Raw genomic sequence first — 19,896 nt, forward strand, 5'->3', positions numbered from 1 at the left:
AAATTCAGCAAAAGGAAATTCTATACATCATGGTGATTAACTTGAACATCTGCGTGTGTGTGATATGTAGATAGAGATAAATAGAAAATAGATACGAGAGATAATGTATGTGTATATAGAAATGTGTACATTATTATCATATTATGATAGTTTGTGTATGCACCAACGTACTATACTTTTAATCTCCTTATGTTATATATTCTGTCATTACATTGGGGTTGGAATGCTCTACCTTATTACATTTTTGTACTGATTGAGATATTCGAGTACATCTTTCATTGTCTATGTCTCAACCCAATAAATATTTGAATGTTGAGAGTATGTGGAAATGGAAAAAGTGAGGAAGGGTATAAGAAGGTTAGATTATCTGCATTCTGTGCTCCCTGAAATAACTGTTCTCTAAAGTGTCACTCAAATTAAACATACTTTCAGTGAGCACAAGACATCTGAGCACAATGAATGGCAAGGCACATGGTTGGGTGTAAAAGCAGGAGTGATCTCCTTTAATGTGGCACAAATTGATTAGGTTACCCTTTAAAATAGTCATTTCTGGGGCTGGAGAGATGGCTCTTGCAGAAGACCTGGGTTTGAATCCCAGCACCCACATGGTGGTTAACAACTGTCTGTAACTCCAGTTCTGACCTCCATGGGCATTGTACAACATGGGTTCACTTAAACACATGCAGGCAATACACTTACACACATAAAATAAAAATAATAAATAAAAACTTAAAAATAAATAAATTAAATAAATAAAATAGTGGCTTCTGTAAAGATACCTGGTAGGTTTTCCTGCTTTGCACTGAGTAGAACTGGTTCAGTTCAGAAACAAACTTAATAGGTTGTTCTGAGAAAGTGCCACCCAATTTTAAAAGCTTATACTTACTAATATCTTAGAATTAACTAGCTACATGAAATAAGAATAAAAGACAGAAGGCATTAATGCTGATTTATTTGGCACATAATGACAACAATTTTATCACAGCAATTGACGTTTACAGAATAACTTTAAATTATATATGTAAATTAGTGGCAACGGGATCACTTCTCTTCTCTGTAGTCAAAGAAACCAATTCTAATCTTACTTCTTTATTGTATCCATTTCCTCCTGCTACTCCTTATTCCAGTTAAGATGATTTGTTTCTATTTCAATATGCGTGTGAATATGTACATGTCTGTGGATGCCTGCAGAGACGAGACATGACAACCCCACCTTGGAGTTGGAATTTCAGATGTTGAACCCCCTAGACGTTCACCCTGGGAACCACACTTGGGCCCTCTGAAAGAACTGTGCATGCTGTTAAGCAGTGAACCACCTTTCCAGCCCCATAAACCCAAAGCCTTAACTCAGGTATATTATCATATACTTCTGGAGGTCAGAAGCTCAAGTGAGATTCACTCAGATAAAATCAAGCTTGCAGAAGGAAAACTCTTTAGAAATTTCTATGAAGAAATCTGTTTCCTTGACTTTTCCTGTAAGCTCTCCATGTGGTCCTTTCCCAACTTCCAAACCAGTCATTACTGGTGAGGTGTTGACTCTTCACTTCCTCTTTCGCAGTTAAGTGTCTTGGGAATAATTTAATGCCATAAAGGAAACAGAGGGTAATCCCTCTACTTTAACTTCAGTTGGTTAGCAACTTGAATTCCATCAAGGCACTTAGTTCCCTTTTGCCACACAATAGAACATAATCGCACTTGAGGATTAATAAGTTTAAATTTTGTGTGAGTCACTTATCCTTCAAATCACAGCTCTACATTCCTTTCTGGATCTGCATATCCAAGATATGATGTTGAACTTTATTTGTAGATCTTTTTTTTATATACAAATAATACAAACAAATGTAAAAGTGGTTCGAGGTTTGTGAGAAAACTTTGTTCTAGCAGTTGAGCATAATCGAAAATCTTCTCTTCTCTTTTCAGGAATGGCAGTGACGCACATCTTGTTTTTGTTTGCTGCTGCTGTCTTTGTTCCTGTTTTGGCTCTCAGAGTATGTGAGGATTGTATGTTATGGAAAGATATTTTTAGATAAAGATAACAAACAACGCTTTGATAAAATATCATCATATGAATTTTTATGAGGAGACTGCATCAGTTACTCACCCACTTCTCATGATAATGCAATTAAGCAAGTACTATTCATCATAATCATCATTATTGTTGAAGTTTTGCGATTTTCATACAATATGTTTTGATAATGTTTAGATCTGCTTCCCTCTCTGCACCTCACCCTATTACCCTCTGCTAAATTTGGTGAGCTCTTTTATAGATAATGTGGTCTATTACTATTCTTTTTTAAATATTATTTTATACCTATTAGTGTATTGCCTGCATGTGTATAACTACACCTGTACCATGTAATGCCCGTGGAGTCAGAAGAGAGCATCAGATCACCTGGAACTGGAGTTACAGATGGTTGTTAGCCACCATGTGGGTGCTGGGATTGAACCCAGGTCCTCTGTAAGGGCAGCCAGTGCTCTTAACTGCTGAGCCACCTCTCCAGATCCTCTAGTACTATTTTTTAAAATATTTTATTTATTATTTTTCTGTGTATGAGTGTATTGCCTACATATGTGTAAGTGTACCTATATCATGCAATGCCCACAGAGGTCAGAAGAAGGCATTGGATTACCCCGGAACTGGAGTTACAGATGGTTGTTAGCTACCATGTGTGTGGTGGGACTCGAACCCAGGTCCTCTGCAAGAGCAGTCAGTGCACTTAACCACTGAGCCATCTCTCCAGCCCCTCTAGTACTATTCTTAATAAAGTGTAACCAAGGACAGAATCAAGGACTATAAAGACCAAATAAATCATCAGGTTTAGAAGATTTGAGCAGCAAGGGCTGGAGCTCAACTTTCACTTGAACTCTGTGTTCCCCAGTCTGTGTTGTCTTTTGAAAGAAAGAAAGAAAGAAAGAAAGAAAGAAAGAAAGAAAGAAAGAAAGAAAGAAAGAAAGAAAGAAAGAAAGAAAGAAAGGAAGAAAGAGGGGGGGAGGGGGAGGGAGGGAGGGAGGGAAGAAAGGAAAACTGAGATATAAGACAAAATCTTTACAATTCAGCCATGCATTTTCCAAGACTGAGTAGAAGAAAATAAATAAAAAATGCTATTTTTGCTTTTGTTCCCAAGTACCTATGTTTTCAACTGAGCTATATTATTTGTGATCATGGTTCTTAACACCTTGAAATTAAATGAAAAATAGATAGCAATTACGAAAGAGGCGTAAGAGCCTCATTGCCTTGAGATCAATAAGTGATGCCTGGATGTGATTTCTCATTAAAAATAAAAACACTGGGCTGGGGAGATACTCAGTGTTACAACATTAACTTTGCATTTGTGAGGCACAGAATTCAATCCCAAGAACCGCAAAAGGACAATGAGGAAGAAGATGATGATAAAGGTGATGATGGTAATCACAAAAGAGAAACAAAATCCGCAGGTGGGACTGCAGAGATGCCTCAACGGTTAAAAGCACTGGCTGTTCTTTCAGAGGACCCCACTTCCACATGGCGGCTAACAACAGCCCATAACTCCAGTTCCAGGGGATCTTACACCCTCTTCTGGCCTCCACAGGCACTGCAAGCTCAGTGCACTTAATAATACAAGCAAAATATTCAAGCACACAAAATAAAAATAAATAACTACAATTTTTAAAAAATCCTCATTGGTAGCCGGGCATGGTGGCACACGCCTTTAACCCCAGCACCCGAGAGGCAGAGGCAGGCGGATCTCTGTGAATTCAAGGCCAGCCTGGTCTACATGGTGAGTTCCAGGACAGCTGGGGCTACAGGGAGACCCTGTCTCAAAAAGAGAGCCCCCCTCAAAAAAATACTCAGTGGTATAATAGGGAGAAGAAGGTCCCTAGTAGTTTGTGGTCAGTGACTGGCATTCATCTTTAAATAATCGCGGTGTAAAAGAAAAACAACATATGATTTAATTTACCCCAATTACTTTTGTGATGAGCCGAAATCAACAGCTTTGTTATAGGAAACAGTGTGCATATGTTTGTATGTATGTGTTTCACATAGGCCACGTAAGAGAAGCCAAAAGGGAAAATCACTTAATATTGTTGACAGAAAATCTGTATGTCCTCAGCTACCAGAATTGTGGATTAGTGTCATATGGTATTGTCCTCCTCTATGAATCTGATGTTCATGACTCAGTAACCCTCTGGGAAGTGGAACAAATTCTCAAAGAAGATTTCTCCTCCCTTCACTCTGATTTTCTGCTCTTTTTATTCCTCTGATATGGGAGGACATATTTCTTTTTAAAAATATTTTTATTTTTTTTTATTTTATGTGTATGAGTGTATTGCCTGCATGTATGCAAGTGCATTCATGTCATGGAATGCCCATGGAGATCAGAAGAGGGCATTGAATGCCCTGGAACTGGAGTTATGAATTGTTATTAGCCACCATGTGGGTGTTGGGAACTGAATCCAGGTCCTCTGCAAAAGCATCCAATGCTCTTAACTGCCGAGCCATCTCTTCAGCCCCAATGGACATAGTTCTCACTGCACGAAGAGAAAAGCTTGCCTGAAACATAGCCTCCGTTTAAAAGGAATGAAGAAAGGCAGATAGCCAGAAACAGATATTTGCTTTCTAGGCCTAGTAGTACGTAGGCTAGGATGCTTCAGTTCAATCTTGGGATATAGTGTAGCCCAGGTTGCCATAGGAAAGAAAGTGTCAGTATTACATGTTAAAAACTCAGAGCTAAATGCTCAAGGATTTCCAGGCAGACATGTGGCTGCCAGTCCATTGAGTTAAACACAGAAATCTGCATGAATAGGATCAATTGTTTTAGGAGACTCAGTTTCCTTAAATAAGTTAGAATGTCAAAAGAAACCATTGCAGAGGTTGTAAATGGTCAAGGATGAATTAAGAGAAACAACCGTTATACATTTTACTGAAATAAGGTTTTCAGGGGAGTAAAGAATTTTTCCTTTCTTAGTGAGTTGCAAAACAAGAGGTACGGGAAATAAGAGTCACACATTCTAAGCTGTAGGCAGAGTTTGAATTTCACTTTATGCTTCGCTATGCATACACTTGCAGACGTTGATGTTTTCTCATGTAAACAAAAGATGTGGAACTGGAGGGAACACTGAGGCAGCACACTTGTTAATGAATTTCTTAATTTTGGTTCTTCCAGATACATAATTAGGCAAAGATTCAACTATACATCGTTTATGTGGAAAGTACAGAGAATGTCTGCAGAGAATGGAAGGGAAACAAGACAGCAAGTCAGTCAGTAAGGAGGTTGTTTTTAACCATGATCACCATGGTTCCTAGTCTTCACTAGAAAGAGCTCCAACATAGCCCTAAGTATGAATCATAAATCTGAAAATCATTGATTTTCAGTATAGTTTGTGCACTACTTTGAAGACTAGAATTCAGAAATCCTTAAAACTTGCATACTGTAAATTCTCAAATGCTAGATACTGTTTATTCAATATAAACTATAATTTCACGTTGCCTATAGCTCTCTTGTTAATGTACTTTATGTGATAAGTGCCACTTAAGAGAAGCAATATTAATTAAGAATTATCTTGTAACAGCTCCAAGCAGCTAGAGCCCTCTATAGTAAGCTGACCACTGAATCACAAACAGATGTACAGGAAGAAATTGTCAATCTACACAATGCCTTCAGGAGAAACGTCATCCCATCAGCCAGGAACATGGTGAAGATGGTAGGTTTAAGTCACAGCATTACCAGCGAGGACAATATCTCTAATGGTTTTCCTTCAGTTGTTACTAAGTTCTATGAACTCCTAGTAAACTAAAAGTTTGGTTGTCCCAACCAACTTATAACACCAGAAGAAACAGAGTCCAAGAGGATGTAAGTAATTCATCAAGAATCAATAATTCTCCCTCAGCTAGCCCAGTTTTGCTTTTATGTACCTTAATACACATGAATGTATATGAAATCATAACTTGAAAACAACCTGAAGTGCTTGGGGAGGCATTTTTCCCAGCCCCATTCTCTGATATTATGATTCAGGATGCCTCACACAGAGATCTTGCTAGCTCCTAGCGGATGCTAGTCTGAAGCATTGAGCTTCCACTAAGAAATGATCCAGATACTGCACAACTATGTTCACTGGCAGAATTTTTTAGAGTGTAACACATTCATTTGAGTGGTAGAATGTCCAAATTCAAAGTCAGTTGAGGCCGCCAGGTAAACAAATACTGCAAGTCTGTGAAGCAGTTGCACTGCAGTCCATAAAAGTTTAGATAAATGGTCTTTGCATACAAAACTGGCGTGTTCTACTACAAGACAAAATTTAGGGACTTTAGCCTGAGTCCTTGGACCCAGGACTAGGCAAGAGTAACAACGGCTAGGAATAATGCTACCCTAGAAGGTGAGTCTGGTGGATGATATTCTCCTGTAAATGATCAAGAGGAAGAAACAAGGAAAAAAGAAAAATGGCTTTTGAAAATATCACTGAATCACCTTAAAATGGAATGTATTATTTGTTTTAAAATGATTAGTTTCCATAAGTAGATGTGCATTACATTATAGCTAATATACATATGATGTAATTATTAATAAACTTTCTTCAGCCAAGCATGGTTGTTCATGGCTGGAATCCCAGCCAGTATTCAGGATGAGTCCCAGGCTGAGGCAGGAGGATTATTGTGTAGCCCAACCCAGGTTACACACTGTGTAGCCCAACCAGACTACTGAGTGAGGTTCAGAAAAATAATTCTTATACTTTGCTAAATTTATTTAATTCCTCAATATAGCAATCTCTGTTTTAAAGATTATATCATAGAGTCTCAAGAAAATTAATTATTCAAAATTGTAAGTGCTAGAGCTGAGATTTAATTGCAAGGGGGCAGCTCCTAGGACGCTGCTCTTAATTACCTAGTTCTCTTAGATCAAAATGATATCCAAACTCCTTTCTGTCTGGTGAGTAGATAATAACAGCTAGGGGGCTCAAAACATGTTGAACAATGACAGAAACAAGGTCTCTGAATTCCGACGTCTATCGCAGAGAAAAAGCGACCTCCAGTCATCTCAATTCATTCGGTTAGGTACAGACATGGAAAAAAATCTCTTTTCTTGCATGAAGCAATTGAAATATGTAAAACCATGCTTTGAATGTCAAACTAAAGCAGTTATTTCATCTTTGAATAAGTTTAACCTGAAGAGTAATTCTATGAAATTGCCACACGATGGCAGCATATACATACGTTAACAGCTAAGATCTTTCCATGCCCTTGACAACATTGATAATCTGATTGTCATCTACATTAGCCAGGAGATGAATGATTTCCTTAAAAGCCCAGGACCAAAACATGTAAATTCTACCAATTTTCTCCGCAATGTGTTACATGTGGTATGAATTGGTGGTGAGGATGCCTGTTGGGAGGTTGTCACAGTGTAACACCTACTGAACAGTCTGCATTATACCTCACCCCAAGAACAGCAGCTGCTGTTGGACTGTAGAGAGGGTTCCATGGTAAAGAATACCAGTTTCTCTTATAGAAAACCTGGGTTCAGATCCTAGAATTTATATGACAGCTAACAACTGTCCATAACTCCAGGTGCAGAAAATCTGATGGCCTCTTCCGGCCTCTGCCAAAATTGCACACTTACAGGCAGATGAAGTACTAATACACATAATTTTTTTTAATGGTTAAAAGAATATCTGTTGCTGAGCTGCAAATAATAAACTACTTCAACCTGGTACACATTAAATTCACTTGACCCATGCTAAGAGTTCAGAGCATACTTGAGTAATTGATCCAAATTCTTTCTGCCATGGTCCTTAAAGCTTGCCAAAACCTATGTCCCACTTACCTCACATACAGAGAAAACATCACTACCCTCACTTTAGGTCCTGTAAGATAAAGCAAGAAACATACACATGACATTGATAACTGAGTCTAGTGGCATCAGCTACTGCTTGATTTTAGATGTAATTGGAGACGAGATGCATGGCTCTGTGGCTTCCATTCACAGTAGCCATTTGTGTACTTAGCAGACAGCATTAAGACCCAGCATCACAGGCTTCTTGTAAGAATTTCATGCTAAGCCTTTTGAACAAAACTTTTGCTGTGACTTAGAACTCGAAGAAATGAAATGACACGTCCAAGGTCAAGCAATTAACAAATTATTAGACTGGATTTCTAATGCTAAATTCTTTTCCTGGGATTATTCGCTTAAATTCTAGAAAACAATTTATGGTCTGAACATTATCACCTAGGTTTTGAATTTGTAAATTTGTAAGTTAATGCGATGCATTATAATTTTATCTCCTTTTTCCTACTAGAATGTTTAAAAATATATAATTATGTAAAATTTTAGTTCATACAACAGAACACATTGTAAATCTTGGATTTTTAGAGGTGGTAAGCTAAAATCTTAAGATAAAAATGCTAATTATATCACGTGTTTGGATTTTTCTTGCCCCACAGACTTGGAGTCCAGATGCTGCAGAAAATGACAGAATCGTGGCAAGGTATTGTGACTTGTCAAAGAGCAACTCACTTGAGAGGAGACTTAAAAGTATGTATGTTTCTATATGACTCAGCTTGTATTGATCAGCTTCCCAGTGCTGGCACTGAACATCTGGGAAAAGCAACTTTAAAGAGGAAAGATCTATTTTCAGCTCACAGGTTCAAAAAGTTCAGTTCATGGTTTGTTCATTCAATTGATATGGGACTGAATTGAGGCAAAATACCATGAGAGTGTGTACTGGAGGAAGCTTCTCGCCTCATTTCAAAAATTAGGAAAAAAGAAAAAGGTCAAGAGAAGAAGCATGTTCTTGACAGGAATTCATTCATGTTACCTAACCCACTTCTCAAAGTTTCCACAGCCTCTCACTAGCACCTCCATCTGGAGAGCAAATCTTCAACGCGTGAGCCCTTGTGGTACAATATTTAGACCTAAGCCAGCTATAAATAAATAAATAACCAAATGATCAAATAAAATTTTAATGAATAAACCTATCTTTAAAAACCCATGGCTTGCTAAGCAACTTCAGAAGAGCAATTTAATTCAACAGGCTACATTGACACTTGCCTGTACTGGGCAGTAAGCTATAGTTTAATGTACTGTATAATTGTTTTGAATGTTTAAAATTTGGGTATTTCTAGTGGGCTGGAGAGATGGCTCAGAGGTTTAAGATTACTGGCTGCTCTTGCAAACTACCTGGGCTCAGTTCCCAGCAAGCACATGTCAATTAACAATTGTTCATAACTCTAGTTCTAGGGGATCTGGCTCCCTCTTCTGGCCTCCACGGGCATTGCTCTCAGTTGCGCACTTACATGTAGGCAAAACACTTGAACATATAGAAGCACAATTCAATTATTAAAAAAGTAAAATTTGGTTATTCTACTTTTCAGAGTCTAAGCTCTGATTAGCAAGAGATAAGAATCAATAGCAGCATTATATCGATGAGTTGAATACAGCTAAATACCGAGATGGCTTACATTCTAAGTTATCTCAGCTACTCACATGACTGTCAGAATTTCTTCAGCTCTGAGACATGAACTCAACTAAGAAATGACTTATAAGCAACTCTGTTAAGCTACATGTACAAGCACTTTTAGTTGTCTAAAAATGAGCTTGTTTTTATCATATGAATTAAATGATTATTAATCAATTTTTGTACATCCTACATAATTAAACACAGATAACATTTTAAAGGATGCTTTAGGGGACTGCAGAGATGACTCGGCAGTTAAGAGCACTGGCTACTTTTGCAGAGGACACAGGTTCAGTTCCCAGCACCCATGTGGTGGCTAACAACCATCCGTAACAGGGACTCCGATGCCCTCTTCAGACCTCCACGGGCATTGTACAGCACAGATACACTTACATACATGCAGGCAATACACTCATACACATAAAATAATAAAAATAATAAATAAAAATTTATACTTTATGTAGAAAATAGTTTAAAAGTACAAATAACAACTTCATGCTTATAGATGCTTGGAAATCTTGGCCCACTGTGGTTGTACAGTGAATTAGCAATGAAGGTGTTTCCATCCTCAAGAAAGGCAGATTAATTCTCTATGCATATCCCATCTAGAGCCTGTATCATGAAGGTAGAGGTCTTCTCGGAATGTGTACCCTTTTGTGTAACTACATTCAAACCCAGTATCAAATTATAGGTCTCAGGTGCTTTTGCTGGGTTTCATCTCTCTCCATTACCTTATAAGATGTCTGTGGATATCACTTTTAAAGCTTGTTTGTCATCTCTTATTGCCAATTCCTCATCACACTTGAGTTCCACATGCACATTCAACATCTGGAAGGAAAATTGCCAGCAAAGAAACACCTGAGATTATTTCCTGCCATAAAATGATACCTAGATGATCATGGAAATGTTTGTGAAATAAAAATGAGGAAAATCTCCATATTTCAACTTTTAAGGAGTATTATCCAGCTGTGTTTCTTCATTTCAGATACATTTTGTGGAGAGAACATGTATTCGGACAGCTACCCTGCCTCGTGGGAACATGTTATTACAGTGTGGTACAATGAATCCAAAAACTTCAAATATGGACAATGGCCATTCAAAGATAATGACTTAGAAACTGAACATTATACTCAGGTGATCTGTATCCTGGCAAATTTGCACAAGACTATCAGAATGTGTGGGTCAAAGATGAGGAAGGAACTGAAGGAATTGCAGTCCAGTTCCCTCAGTGTATGGTTTAGAAAAGAAACCTAATCAACTGATACTGTTTTTTATTCATTTGATTTTGCAGAAAGTTCCAGAATCATAAGCCTCAATCTCATTTTTAAATCAATATTTTACCATCTATAAAGAGTAAATACAATAGGCTCTTCTTCATTCTTCCTGTGATTTAATTACTCAAATCATTGAAACCACTGTCTTTTTCTATCTCTTTTCACATAACATAGTATTGTCTTCTATTTTGCTTATTTTAACTTTATTTGTGTGCATATGTGTATATGGTGTGTATGCCTGGGAGTGAGCAGGCTTTGCATATGTGTAGGCACACATGCATGGAAGGATTGAATGTTTACATGCGTGCTTATGCTTATCAAGGTCTGAAGTTGACGCTGGCTGTCTTTCTCAGTCGCTCTATACTTTACTTATTGAGACAAGGCCTCTCACTGAACCCGGAGCTCACTGATTCCAGCTAGTCTAGCTGACCAGCGGCCTGAAAGATATTTTTCCTTCCCAGAAACCCTACCCCTGCTTATATTCCCTCTCTATTTTTGAGCAAGAGTGGGGGAGTTGATACGGGGTCTCCCTGTAACCCCGGCTGACCTGGACCTGGCTATGTAGACCAGGCTGGCCTTGATCTCTCAGAAATCCAGTTGCCTCTGCCTCTAGAGTGCTGGGACTAAATGTCTGTGCCACCGTGACCTGCAATTCGCTTTTCTTTATTGCTGTCTGAATGTGATAATTCCCAGAGCTGGCCTGTAATCCCTAAGATGGGTTCTTCTATTTGATCTACTATTTAATGAAATTTTCATGGAGATTTTGATTAACTGGGTTGTTCACTTCCCCAAATCTGACTTTTTCTGAAACTCAATTTTCTTGATAAATTTCTTGTCCATGTTACTATCTTCTCATACAAGTCTTGAACTGAATTCCTACTTCCCTTAGTAATATACTTGAATCTTTACTGAGGGTATTTATCAATTTTACATGTTAAACATTTGAAATTATTGTCCAATATTTCAACAATTCAAAATTCCATTGGATTCTTCTGGATCTGTTATTGAAAATTATAAATTTTACATGGATCATGCTTGATTTAAATTTGTTTTTCTATTTACGCAGTGTGGCGTGCTCATCTGTCTGGAGAGATACCTGTTTAAGACTTTGTTAGAGGGCTGTTATCACTTGGTGTTTCAGTTGCCACAAACACTCAGAGAACAGAAATCAGAGAGTAATAATAAAAACAAATAAGATATTTAAATCTAGTAAGAAACCACCGCAAACAATACTATATTCATAACTCTAGAAAAGAAAATCGCTTGGATACTTAGGAAAACCCTAAGTTTAAAATTAATAAAGTTAAATGGATTAATAATTAATTGATAGAAAGAATAAGATAGAAAAAGGGGGGGAAGCGAAGAAACAAGTCAGGAAATGAACAATTACATAGGCCAAAATTAGAACCGCCTTAAGCAATAGCAACAGAAAAGCCAGACAGGTTTTCTTTTTTCCTGAGGAGTTGGAGGTTGGATACACTTCTTTTCCACTCAAGATGTTCATCTGAAAAATCCCTCTCCAGCAATGTATCTATAAAACAAGGATTATATGTTTCTAAAATATAATGACAGGGGAGGCAATGGATAGACATTTACATTTCAGAAGGGGGAAACTAGGGAGCAGAACATTGAAATATTATAAATGGAAAAATACAAAGAAGTTGAAAATAGTTACTGTCCACAAAGCAGAAAACTCAGGAGAATTTATTGGTAAGTTTCATAGACTTTACATAAAACAAATCCTACATAAAATTGATGTTAAAAGTTCCCAAAGACAAAGCATAAATTAATTAGTTATGGATGGATATGGTGGTGCATGCCTATAATTCAGCACTTGGGAGGTGAGACAGGCAGATCTGTATGTGTTTGAGGCCAGCCTGGTCAACATAGTGAGTTCTAGGCCAGCTATGGCTTCATAGTGAGACACTGCCTCAAAAAAAAATAATCAGTTATAAATGTTAATGCAAAATTATTAAACAGTAGTAAACAATATACTTCCTTCAAGATCAATACACTTGAACGCAAATGGTATGCACCAAGAACTCAAGAATATCTTGCTACTTGTGTATTCAATCATATAATTTATGATACCAAATTATTAGAAAACACCAACAGAATAAGTGCCTAAGAAAGGAAAGAACCTGTACAACTTCATGACATCCACTCCTACCTTGTAATTCTTTTTCATCAAAGTCAGTCTGATCTGCTGATTCTGTCATAAAAGTTCTGGCTGTGTAACTCCCATACAACAGCGGGGTCCATCTTCTTGAATAGATCTTCATATTCTCTTGCCAAATAAGTTCAATATCCTTTAAAGTATGTTTATAAAAATGGTATCTCGGGCGCTAGAGAGATGGCTCAGCAGTTAAGAGCACTGGCTGCTCTTGCAGAGGACCTAGGTTGGATTTCCAGCAACCACATGGTGGTTAGCAACCATCCATAACTCCAGTTCAGGGAATTCAATGCCCTTTCTGTCCTCCTTGGGCATTGCACAACACGGGTGCACTTAGATACATGCAGGCAATACACTCATACACATATAAATTAAAAGTAATAAATAAAATAAAAAATTTAAAAATGGTATCTCTCATTGCAAGTTTCCAAGAAACTAAGAAAACTAAATCAAAGAAAGTGACCTTTATTTACATAAAGTTTGAGAGTACAAAATATCATCATTTTCAAATTGTCTGTAGCACTGTGCAGATGAATTAATATGTTCATAGAACTATTTCATACAATAAGTCATTTCTTCAACATTATCTCTGCTTGAAAATCCTAATGGAAAAAGGGTTTATCGTTATGTATGCCTTTTCTTGGATACAGCGTGAATAAAGGCAAATTAATTATACCCAATCATTTTACTGCTATTAATATAGTAAGAATATGGTAGGAGTGATATTATATATATATATATATATTGGGGGGGATGAGACAGGGCCTGCCTGTAGTCTCATCTAGCTTGGAACTCACTATGTAGACCAAACTGGCCTCCTTATCACAGAGTTTACCTGCTTCTGCCTCTCCAGTGCTGACATTAAAGGCATAGGCCTCCATGTCCAGACCTGTTGTGTTTTAATTATAAAAATATTTTCTAAATATATACTCCATAATACTCTGAGTTCAATAAAATTTCTTAAAGCAAATACACATTTGTTAGAAATAATATGAACAGACACCTGCAAACGTTGGCTCTACATGATGAAACATTTGGATCTACATGGTTAAACATTTGGACCTACATGTTTAAACATTTGGATCTGTATGGTTAAACATTGGATCTACATGGTTAAACACTGGATCTACATGGTTAAACATTTGCACAGTGGCTAGAGCAGCAGAGTTGCTGAAAGTGTATCCTTATTAGTGGTAGAAAATTAAAAGCTATATGATGTGAAGAGAGGCTGACATCCATTAAAGCCTCCCTCTGTGAAGAGAAAGTAATATGCTTTCAAAAAGGAGTCACAGCAAACCATGGTGATTAAAAGCAGGAATACAAACATCGGTAAAACGTCCAGTGCTAGCTGAGGGAAAGTTTTTTCAGCATCCTGCCAAGGTGTTCAAAGGGACTAAGTACACTGGCTATCACTGTCATCTCATTGACTAGACACTTAAATATTTTATTATGTAATCCCCACATACACTTGTATGTAAAGGATAGCATTATTATACCCTGTTTTACAGATTTTTAAATAAACTGAAACTCTAATCAAACTGCTAGAAACCACCCAGGTTGGAAGTAACAGAGATGGAACTTAAATCTGGTTTCTTTTGCAATGAAAAGTTTTGAGTATTGCCTGTTGCCCCTGACCAATAATAATCTTCCCTGGTTTGATATTTGTGTAAGAAGGCTTCATCATATTAATTGATTCACCACATAGATTTGGCATGAAGGCCAGAGTGAGCTAAAGTGTATGACAGCCACTCATGTTTCTTACTGAGAACTCATAAGCAGATTTTTGTTCCAATAAAATGACCTAAATATGAGCTATTTGTCTTTCTTTCACAATGAAAGCAAAACCAAAAGTATGCTTACCTTTTTAATATAAGATTTTTGTGAGTAGGTGTAAGTCTCTGTGTGTACACACAGATGTCCACAGAGGTCAGAAGAGAGCATCGGATCCCATGAAACTGGAGTTACAGGTGGTTGTGAGCTACCCAGTGTAAGTGCTAGAAATCTAACTCAGGTCCTCTGAAAGAGCAGCAAACATGCCTTAACTGATAAGCTATCTCTCTAGCCTCAGCAAGTTTATTTTATTCATGATAATGATACTGATACTGTAATCGTTAGTGAACTATAATATCTGCAATAAAATAATCTCATCTTTACAGTTGGTCTGGGCCCCTTCCTACCTGATTGGCTGTGATGTTGCATCATGTCGCAGAGATAAGGCAGCTAAATATCTCTACGTCTGTCACTACTGTCATGAGTATGTAATGTTGATTATTATCATTTCCGAATATATTAACTTCCTAAATAATCATCTAATTTTTCAAACTTTATAAATGGACATCCATTTTTGTCTAATTGCACAGATCTATAGGGATAACAAATATACCCACAGCCCTGTTTTTTCACCACATTTTGACCAAATTAATGTATATATGATTAAGAGAAAATTTCAGACAACTTATTAGTGGCCTCGTTATATCACTGACAAGGTTATTATCACATAGGGTAGTGAATTTGAACTCCTGTAAGTAGAGAAACAAGGATGCTTGTTTAAACAAGCTAAGCTTAACCTCAGTACTCAAGAGGAGAATTTGCAGTGAAGACTCAAGAAGAGAGCAAAGGAAAAAGACAAGCATTATTCCCAGTGGTAGCTGTCTAGTTCAAAGGTTGATATAAGTACTTTATTTAGAAATTAAATTTATACGGGGCCAGAGAAATGACGCAGAGGGTTGGAGCACTTGGTGCTCTTGCAGAGGACAACAGCCAGTGCCCTGTTCTCATGCAGCACAGCTCACAACCACCTGGACCTCCAGCTCCAGGGATCCAGTGCCCTCTACTAGCCTCCACCACCACATTTATACATGTATACACAGACACACATGTAAAATAAATCTTTCCAAAAGTAATTAAATTTGCATATTACAACTGCATCACAAGTGCTGATTACACACTTTAGAATACCAATCTAATTGCTTCAGGGAGGGGCAGGTGTATGTCCTCGTTCTATTAGATGTAGTTACAAAGTTGGATCAAGTACCATGAGGATGATTTCAGGAGCCACCTGTGTGACTCGGGTGATGGTGAACAGAAAAAGTTCTCTTCAGATCTGGATATAGTCCTAGGATATTTGGATACAATTACCAACTAAAAATCCCTATTTCTGATAAAAGTTGATCACAGCTCCTCCTGCTTTGTTTTGTAGTGTTTTTTTCAACTGTATGTATTTTCACAAATTTTATATTCATAACGTCAGCTCCAAGCATGGTCCTTAACCACCATCTCCATGTGCACGTGGGCAGCATAATAAAATATCTAGTATGTCAGTGAACATGATCAATATATCAACATATATCAACATATCTCATATATCACTATATCAACATGGCATCCAGTACCATGGTATGCTCAAAAAACAGATCATATTCTTACAATAGATCTGTGTGAATAGATCCCATGATGTGTTGATTTAGTTAGTTAAAATTTATTGGTAATTTTTTCCTATATAATTTGACAACAGATCACTTTCAGCTTCAGATTCAAACTTAGTAGTCTGGAGATAAATATCAATTTAAAAAACTTTTTAAGCAGAACATTTACTCCTTTGAAGTGGAATTAGTTAATAATTACATATTATATACATTGTGATTTAGACGTTGGCAGATAAGAATTGTATTTTCTGAAATTTCAAATATTCTGGAACTGGACATTTTCATCTCTGCTGTTTCACACACCCTAGTACTTTCTTTAGTTTTATCCATGTGGGAGTACCTTATTCATTCATAAGCGCATACTTACCATAGAGATAATAAAAGGCATCATGTTTCTCAATGCACAGTGTCAAATAAATTAAATAAGTTTTAATTCAAATCACTTGCTATTTTTTAATTTAAAAATGTTTTATGTGTATGAGTATTTTGCCTGCCTGTATGCAAGTGCACCCATGTGAACAGTGGCCACAGAGGCCAGAAGAAGGTGTTGGTTCCCTCCGGAATGGAGTTGTGAAGAGCTGTTAACCACCATGTGGGTGCTGGGAATCGAACCCAGGTCCTCTGCTAGAGCAGTCAGTACTCTTTACTGCTGAGCCATCTCGTCAGCCCCATTTTTGGTGTTTTGTTGTTTGTTTGTTTGTTTGGTTGGTTGGTTGGTTGGCTGGGTATTTTCTTTTCTTAGTACTATCAAGAACCACGATGAGAATGGTAGCCCATGCCTTTAATAACAGGAGGATCACTGTGAGATAGAGGCCAGCGTAGTAGTCTACATTGTGAGCTCCAGGCAGGCTAGGGCTAAGGAGATCCTTCCCAAATTAAATTTAAAAAAAGAAAGGAAAAGGAAGGAAGGAAGGAAGGAAGGAAGGAAGGAAGGAAGGAAGAAGAGAGAGAGCGGGTGAGCTAAATGTCCCGGATATTATTAAGAACTGTAAGAATCATATCCTTTCCCCACAACAGTTTCCCAAGTTCTTTTGTGCATTAATGAAGAATAGCACCCAATTATGAAGTCCTACTTTCTAGAACTTGACTATCCAAAGATCTTGAGTACTGGTAGGCCTTCACAAACAATATTCTTATGACACCCAGAATTGCTTGTGGTTAGTGTAAAGAAATACTCATATGCATAAATCCATATCTCACATCCATCTTAAATATTGGCACTGTCATTTGCAAGCCTGTTTACATAATTTATTTTGAAATTTAGTTGTAAATAGTGTATAAAACTTATGATCATTTTCCAGTGATAGGACTTATTGACCTTTATGTTTTGTTTATTCTTTTTTAAAGGGGAAATGATCCTGACACAGAAAATGTACCTTATCAGAAGGGCCCACCCTGTGGAGACTGTCCACGTAACTGTGAAGATGGACTCTGTAGTAAGTTTTTTTAAATTTTGATATCTTTAAATTGATCATTTAATAAAGGAATCCTTTAAATTAAGCATTAAAGCATGCTCTACGTTTCCACAATTTTCAACTTGCCACACACTTATCTACATTTTTTTCTGCTTACCTTTCCCTCTCATCCTCAGTGAGCAAAAAGACCACTGATTACATTATTGGAATAGGAATTTATGGCTAGGCATGAAAACTCAAGCTCCCACCCCAAAGTTTGAAATGATCAGGTAGACTGCCCTCTTTAGCCTACATATTACTGACCACACAGTGTGTATATTGTTTCCAGTTTCCCAGTACACCCCAAATGCTTGCTGCTCCATGACTCCCCACTTCCCTGAACACTTACCACAGTGTGAAGTTTTCTGAAGACTGATCTGTACTCTTCTTCTTTAGCTGAAGAGCTATCTGATCCAGTGTTCCTTAAAAAGTTACCCTTTGATGCTTAAGGAAATTCTGATGTTTTCCAATTAACATAAAAAATTGTGAAAGATATTTTGATAACTGTAAACTCTGTATTGTTACAAACCAGGGCAATTATATCACTCTTCTCAAACATCATTTTTATGGCAAAATGTTCAAAATCCTACCGTTTGATGTGTTATCATTATTACTATATACAACCATCAATAGCACATGGGAAATTTTCAGTTCTGTCTAAGTCAGCTCAGCAAGCATTGATTAATTCTTCCCTATAACCCAAGCTGGCCTGGAAGTTCTACTCAGGCCAGATTGGCCTCAATCTCACGGAGATCCACCTACCTTTGCTTTCCAAGTGATGGGATTAAAGGTGTATGCCACCACACTCAGCTAAGTGCTTTATTTCTTAAGATTTCTTTTAGATTCCACCCATAAGTGTATTGCTATAAAATTTATTTTTCTGTCCCTGGCTTATTTCATTTAGATTGTGAAAGATATTTTGATAACTGTAAACTCTGTATTGTTACAAATCAGGGCAATTATATCACTCTTCTCAAACATCACTTTTATGGTAAAATGTTCAAAATCCTACCTTTTGATGTGTTATCATTATTACTATATACAACCATCAATAGCACATAGGAAATTTTCAGTTCTGTCTAAGTCAGCTCAGCAAGCATTGATTAATTCTTCCCTATAACCCAAGCTGGTCTGGAAGTTCTACTCAGACCAGACTGGCCTCAGTCTCACCGAGACCCACCTACCTTTGCTTCCCAAGTGATGGGATTAAAGGTATATGCCACCACACTCAGCTAAGTGCTTTATTTCTTACGATTTTATTTCTTAAGATTTCTTTTAGATTCCACCCATAAGTGTATTGCTATAAAATTTATTTTTCTGTCCCTGGCTTATTTCATTTAGCATCATAATCTCTAGTTCATCCACATTGCTGCAAATCATGGGACTTTGTTTATGACTAAATACTCTTCCCTAATGCATACATGCCACATTTTCTTTATACACTTACCATGCTTCCATTTCTTGGTCATTGTGAACTTGGTTTCAAACTGCCTCATTTATGACGCATTCATTTAACATCTATTGAATATGCTGGATACATATCCAACACTGTGACTGTGATATCAAAAGCTAGTCCTATTTTTAATATTTTGAACTATCTTTTGCCCATTATAGAGGAACAAACTTACATTCCCACTCACTGTATGCAAGCTTTCCCTTTACTCCACATCTTGGCTATGGGGATTATCTGTAGTCTTTTTTGGCAATAGTAAGATTGAAGTGATATGTCATTGTGGTTTTAATTTGCCACTGTATGCAAGCTTTCCCTTTACTCCACATCTTGGCTATGGTGGATTATCTGTAGCCTTTTTTGGCAATAGTAAGATTGAAGTGATATGTCATTGTGGTTTTAATTTGTACTTCGCTGATGATTACTGATTTTGAACATTGCTATCATATACTTGCTATTTAAATTTATTCCTTTCAAAATGACTTCTTGGGCTGGAGAGATGACTCAGTGGTTAAGAGCACTTGCTGCTCTTGCAAAGGATCAGAGTTTGATCCCAGCATGCCCACGACAGCTAACAATGGTCTGTAACTCCAGTTCCGGGGAATCTGACAGCCTCTTCTGGCTTTCACAGGCAGTGCATACATGGGTGCACTTATATACATGTAGCAAACCACTCATATATATATATATA

General features: G+C 37.3%; 1 protein-coding gene across 2 annotated transcripts in view; it reads left to right on the forward strand.

Moving 5' to 3' along the window:
- Nucleotides 1-1,916: 1,916 nt before the first annotated feature.
- Crisp1 (cysteine rich secretory protein 1) overlaps nucleotides 1,917-19,896 on the forward strand; it is a 31,681-nt gene continuing 13,701 nt past the window's right edge. The window contains exons 1-7 of one of the 2 annotated variants that reach the window (XM_029559730.1): nucleotides 1,917-1,988; nucleotides 2,469-2,471; nucleotides 5,551-5,682; nucleotides 8,417-8,507; nucleotides 10,415-10,563; nucleotides 15,033-15,130; nucleotides 17,649-17,737. In XM_029559730.1, the coding sequence (XP_029415590.1) occupies nucleotides 1,923-1,988; nucleotides 2,469-2,471; nucleotides 5,551-5,682; nucleotides 8,417-8,507; nucleotides 10,415-10,563; nucleotides 15,033-15,130; nucleotides 17,649-17,737 (628 nt within the window). In that variant the 5' untranslated portion in view covers nucleotides 1,917-1,922. The remainder of the gene's footprint in view (nucleotides 1,989-2,468; nucleotides 2,472-5,550; nucleotides 5,683-8,416; nucleotides 8,508-10,414; nucleotides 10,564-15,032; nucleotides 15,131-17,648; nucleotides 17,738-19,896) is intronic. The other variant, XM_008825220.1, reaches the window with a different exon arrangement.

Source organism: Nannospalax galili, unplaced genomic scaffold (assembly GCF_000622305.1).
Source record: "Nannospalax galili isolate Female #2095 unplaced genomic scaffold, S.galili_v1.0 scaffold329, whole genome shotgun sequence".
In the NCBI taxonomy this organism is placed as follows: domain Eukaryota; kingdom Metazoa; phylum Chordata; class Mammalia; order Rodentia; family Spalacidae; genus Nannospalax; species Nannospalax galili.